This window comes from Melanerpes formicivorus, unplaced genomic scaffold (genome assembly GCF_026170545.1).
Source record: "Melanerpes formicivorus ecotype bairdi unplaced genomic scaffold, bMelFor1.0.p_v2 SCAF_101, whole genome shotgun sequence".
Classification (NCBI taxonomy): Eukaryota; Metazoa; Chordata; class Aves; order Piciformes; family Picidae; genus Melanerpes; species Melanerpes formicivorus.
This window is the reverse complement of record NW_027142453.1, coordinates 754486-759179: the sequence shown is the minus strand read 5'-3', so window position 1 is coordinate 759179 and position 4694 is coordinate 754486. Positions and strand designations below refer to the sequence as shown.

At 53.3% G+C, this 4694-nt stretch overlaps 1 protein-coding gene across 1 annotated transcript; it reads right to left on the bottom strand.

The window, feature by feature from the left end:
• Positions 1 to 1499: 1499 nt before the first annotated feature.
• RGCC (regulator of cell cycle) lies at positions 1500 to 2119 on the bottom strand. Its single transcript, XM_068166496.1, has 2 exons — positions 1912 to 2119; positions 1500 to 1747 (listed from the first exon to the last, which is right to left on the bottom strand). The coding sequence occupies exons 1-2, from the start codon at positions 2009 to 2011 to the stop codon at positions 1515 to 1517; spliced, it is 333 nt and encodes a 110-aa protein (XP_068022597.1). The 5' UTR covers positions 2012 to 2119; the 3' UTR covers positions 1500 to 1514.
• Between the last annotated feature and the right edge of the window lie 2575 nt (positions 2120 to 4694).

Genomic DNA, 4694 nt, shown 5'->3' with positions numbered 1-4694 from the left:
CTACCCATGGTGATGATGAAATAAAGGGTTCTGATAACATGGAGAAGCTGTGCTCTCACAGCTTAAGTACTAGGAGTTGGGGCTGTTCAGTCTGCAGAAGAGAAGGCTCCCAGGTGACCTCATTGTGGCCTTCCAGTATCTGAAGGGGGCCTACAGAAAGGCTGGGGAAGGACTTCTCAGGATCTCAGGGAGTGATAGGACTAGGGGGAATGGAATGAAGCTGGAGGTGGGGAGATTCAGGCTGGATGTGAGGAGGAAGTTCTTCCCCATGAGAGTGGTGAAACCCTGGAACGGGTTGTCCAGGGAGGTGGTCGAGGCCCCATCCCTGGAGGTGTTTAAGACCAGGCTGGATGAGGCTCTGGCCAGCCTGATGTAGTGTGGGGTGTCCCTGCCCATGGCAGGGGGGTTGGAACTAGATGCTCCTTGTGGTCCCTTCCAACCCTGACTGATACTATGATACTAGGAAGATTACACAAGTGTTTTAGTGCTAAGCCAACAGAACTGTGCACTAGGTCCCTGAACTAATAAAGATGTGCAACAGAAATGAAAGGAGCAATTTTATTACAAATAGCTGAAAACCCAGGTAAGTTTCCTAAAGCTCCCTGAAGAGTTATGAACTTAAAAGCAGGGTACAGGTTATTTTTAAGCAGAACTTAACTTCTGACTAAGTTGCCCTGAGTCTACTGCTCCCAAGGAGAACATCAGTTTCCAAATATCTTCTCTCTTCTCTCCCTGACTAACAAAAAAAAACCCAAACAGGTAAAACCTTTTTCCAAGTTAGTTAGAGGAGGGGGAAAAAAAAGGAACAAAAAAAGGCAAACAAAACCCCCAAACAAACAAAACCAAAGCCAACAACAAACCAACCACATATAAACCCCAAACAAAAGACACTAAAACACTCCCCACAAGCAGACAAACAAACAGCGTAGTTCCAGTCCTGTGTTTTCTTGCTCAAAGCAGGTCACAAGTCAACACCAGCTTCCCATCCTTCTTATGCTATGTTCCTCATGCACCATTTGTGTACATCTAGTATACTTGGGCACAAGGTAGCTTAAAATGATCAGCTTTGAAACTGTGACAACACCAAACCAGAAACCTGGATGAGTTTCCATCGGTTCTGGAAAGCACGCTTCAGTTCACTCTCTCCTAAATCATATTCCAGCTGCCCAGATACAACAGGCAGTCTCTGTTAACCTAAGGCACATCTTATTTTTAAGACTCGAGAATGCCTCCTCGGTGCTTTAGCAGCCGGCTGGCAACTTCCCCTTCTCCCGTAGCGATTTTTTTAACCCTGTCTGCTCTGAAGCCAGACTTCAGGCGGCTTCCCCCCAGCAACTCTCGCCCTCCCTTCCCTTTCTGCTATTCAGCACCGGGAGAATAAAACCATCACGGTCGGACCTCGTATCCTTACGACTCCTAACTTCAAAAGTAGGCGTTTTTTAAAGACAAGTTTCTCGCTCACTGGCCCCTGCCTCTCAAGGCGAGGGGAGCGCTGACTTAACATGCGGTTTTAATTATCCCTTCAGGGTCGGGGCACGGCCGGGACCGGGGACCGAGTGACACTCACTCTCCGAGTCGCTGAGGCCGCTGCCGTCGCTGACGCTGGCACTGCTCCGCCGCTTCATGCGCTCCAAGTGCTCGCCGTAGTAGAAGCGGCGCCGGCCGGCAGGGCAGTTGAACTCCGCCAGCACCGCGTCGAACTCCCCCAGCGCCTCCGCCAGGTCGCCGCCGCCGTTCTCTCCCAGAGCTGCCGGGCAGGAGCAGCAATCGCGTCAGGACCGGCCGGGCGCTGCCCTCCCCGGCCCCCCGCACTGCGCTTGGAGGGGAGAATCTACCGCCTGCCTGTGCCTCCATCCCGGCGGAAAGAAGGGGAAAGGGTCTCGCCGCCCCCCTTCAACCCGCTGCTCCTACCTTGACTCGCCGGCCGCTGGGCCTGAGGCGACTTCATGGCGATCGCGGCGGGTGGGGATGCCCCACCACGGCTATCACCCCTGCTTCTCACCGCCAGCATGAGCAGCGCGGCTCCGCCGCCGCCGCCGCCTCTTATAGCCCGCCTGGGCTGGGGGCTGAGGCGGAGGGGGCGGGAGGGGGAGGTGGCACCGCGGACTGGCCCGGCCCTGCTGTGCCCTGCCGGCGGCGGGGGCTCGGGCTGGCGCTGCAGGTGCGCCCTGCCGGGGCGGGGAGTCGGGGGGCAGAGCCACGGTCTGCAAGCCGGCTTGGGTGCTTGGTCAGCGGTTGGGATTGCCAGATAGCCTGAGTCCCTGTCACAGTTCACCGCTACCACAATGGGAAGTGTCGCCCCTCATCCTCTGAGCATCACCCCGACAGCGCGGTCCCTTATTGTTTTGGCTGACGTCAGTTTGCTGCTCCTAACTACTTGAGGCTCAAAAGTCTGCACTTGGTCCATGCCGGGCTGTTGCTGGAGGGCACAACGAACACCAGTAGCACATCGAAGGAGAGAATCTCACCAAAACACGACTGGATCATCCCTACCATGGCTGCTTGTCGCCGTAGGTATAGAGCAGGAGGAAGAGACAGCAGCCTGCCTTCTGTTGTTTGGTTTACATGAGCCACGTTGAGCCTGTGGCTCCACATACAGTGGGGCATCGCACAGCCAATGCTGGGAGCCCTATCACCATCGCCGTCCGCCCACTGCCCTGCGCTGTGCTGGCGGCTCTCTGTGGTGGCATCTATCTGTGGTTATTGCTCAGCTCGACTCACGAGCGAGCTGTGAACATGGCCACAGGGCCAGCTGGGATGGCTCCTTAGAGAGGGTGACCTGAGGAGAGGAGCAGGTGGAGGGGGTGTGTGGGGGGGGGGTGTGTGTGGGGGGGGTGACATGGGGAGGTACTCAGGTACAGGAAACCGTGGCTTCCTGTCTTCTCCCAGGCAACCAGCACCAGAACGAGAGGACACAGTCTCAAGCTGTGCCAGGGGAAGTTTAGGCTGGAGGTGAGGAGAAAGTTCTTCACTGAAAGAGTTGTTAGCCATTGGAATGTGCTGCCCAGGGAGGTGGTGGAGTCACCATCCCTGGAGGTGTTCAAGAGGGGATTGGACGTGGCACTTGGTGCCATGGTCTAGTAGGCATGAGGTCTTGGGTGACAGGTTGGACTTGGTGATCCTTGAGGTCTTTTCCAACCTTGCTGATTCTATGATTCTGTGATCAGCCAGCATGTTTTCCGTGCAGAGGTTCTTTAGAGAAAGACAGTAACACTTGTCCTGAAGGAGGGTTAACCTGATGTTTATCCATGCCATAGCTACTGAAGATTGCTTTTGCTCTCTCTCTCACTGGTTTTAAACATAAGCTGTCTGAGGAGCTAAAATACCAGTCCTGTTAAATACCCACTGGGGAAGCCTCTGTCATGTTTAGTTACAGCCAACAATATGAAAACAGGCATCAGGTGCTATTCCATGTGCATGCATCAGGAACTGTGATTCTATTTGTGTGTTGATGAGAATATTAAAATAGAAGAGTTGAGGAGATGGAAATGGAAGGGGGAGGGGGGGGAAAAATCTCTCCATAACTTCTAGACACTTCCAGACATGTTGTCATTGCTCCTACAAGACATAAAATGAGAAAAACAGTACTCTGGACAATAAACCATCTGTAGTTAACAGATTTGTTCACCTCTCCTTACTGGCAGATACGGAGGTGTTTATTTTTGCAGTGGATCAAAAGAAATTCTCATGGTGAAGTTCAATTGTTATTTATCCTGCAGCTTCCTTCTTTCTTGTGGTCTTCCTCTGCTTTTATTTTTGCTAATAAAAACAAGCCTTTGTGAAGACACTGGCGACACGGATGGAAAGCAACGTTTAAAAGCAGGGAACAAGGAGGTAGGAGGGCATGACGTCAAGAGCATGAGCAGGAGGAACGACAACAGACGTGTGGCAGAAAGGAGATATGTCGTGTGTGTGTCACTAGGTAGAACTCACAGCCTCAGAAGAGGCCACACTTTGAGTACTGTGTCCAGTTCTGGGCCCCTCAGTTTAAGAAGGACATCAAAACACTTGAATGTGTCCAGAGAAGGGCAACAAGGCTGGGGAGAGGCCTTGAGCACAAGCCCTGTGAGGAGAGGCTGAGGGAGCTGGGATTGTTTAGCCTGGAGAAGAGGAGGCTCAGGGGTGACCTCATTGCCCTCTACAACTACCTGAAAGGTGGATGTAGCCAGGAAGGGGTTGGCCTCTTCTCCCAGGCAACCAGCACCAGAACAAGGGGACACAGTCTCAAGCTTTGCCAGGGGAGGTTTAGGCTGGAGGTTAGGAAGACGTTCTACAGAGAGAGAGTGAGGTAGTTGTAGACAGCAAGAAGGCCTCCTCTGAGCCTCCTCTTCTCCAGGCTAAGCAACCCCAGCTCCCTCAGCCTCTCCTCATAGGTCTTGTTTTCCAAACCCCTCCCCAACTTTTTTGCCCTTCTCTGGACACATTCCAGCAAGGCAACATACTTCCTAAACTGAGGGACCCAGAACTGGACACAATACTCTAAGTGTGACCTAGCCAGTGTGGTGGACTTGCCTGCTCTTGCTGGCAAGAGGAGAGGAGAGGAGACTCAAGGAGAGGAGACTCAAGGAGAGGAGAGGAGGGAAGGGGAGGGGAGGGGAGGGGAGGGGAGGGGAGGGGAGGGGAGGGGAGGGGAGGGGAGAAAATAGAATAGATTATTTGGTCCTACTCCTGTTTGTACAGCAGCACATGACTTG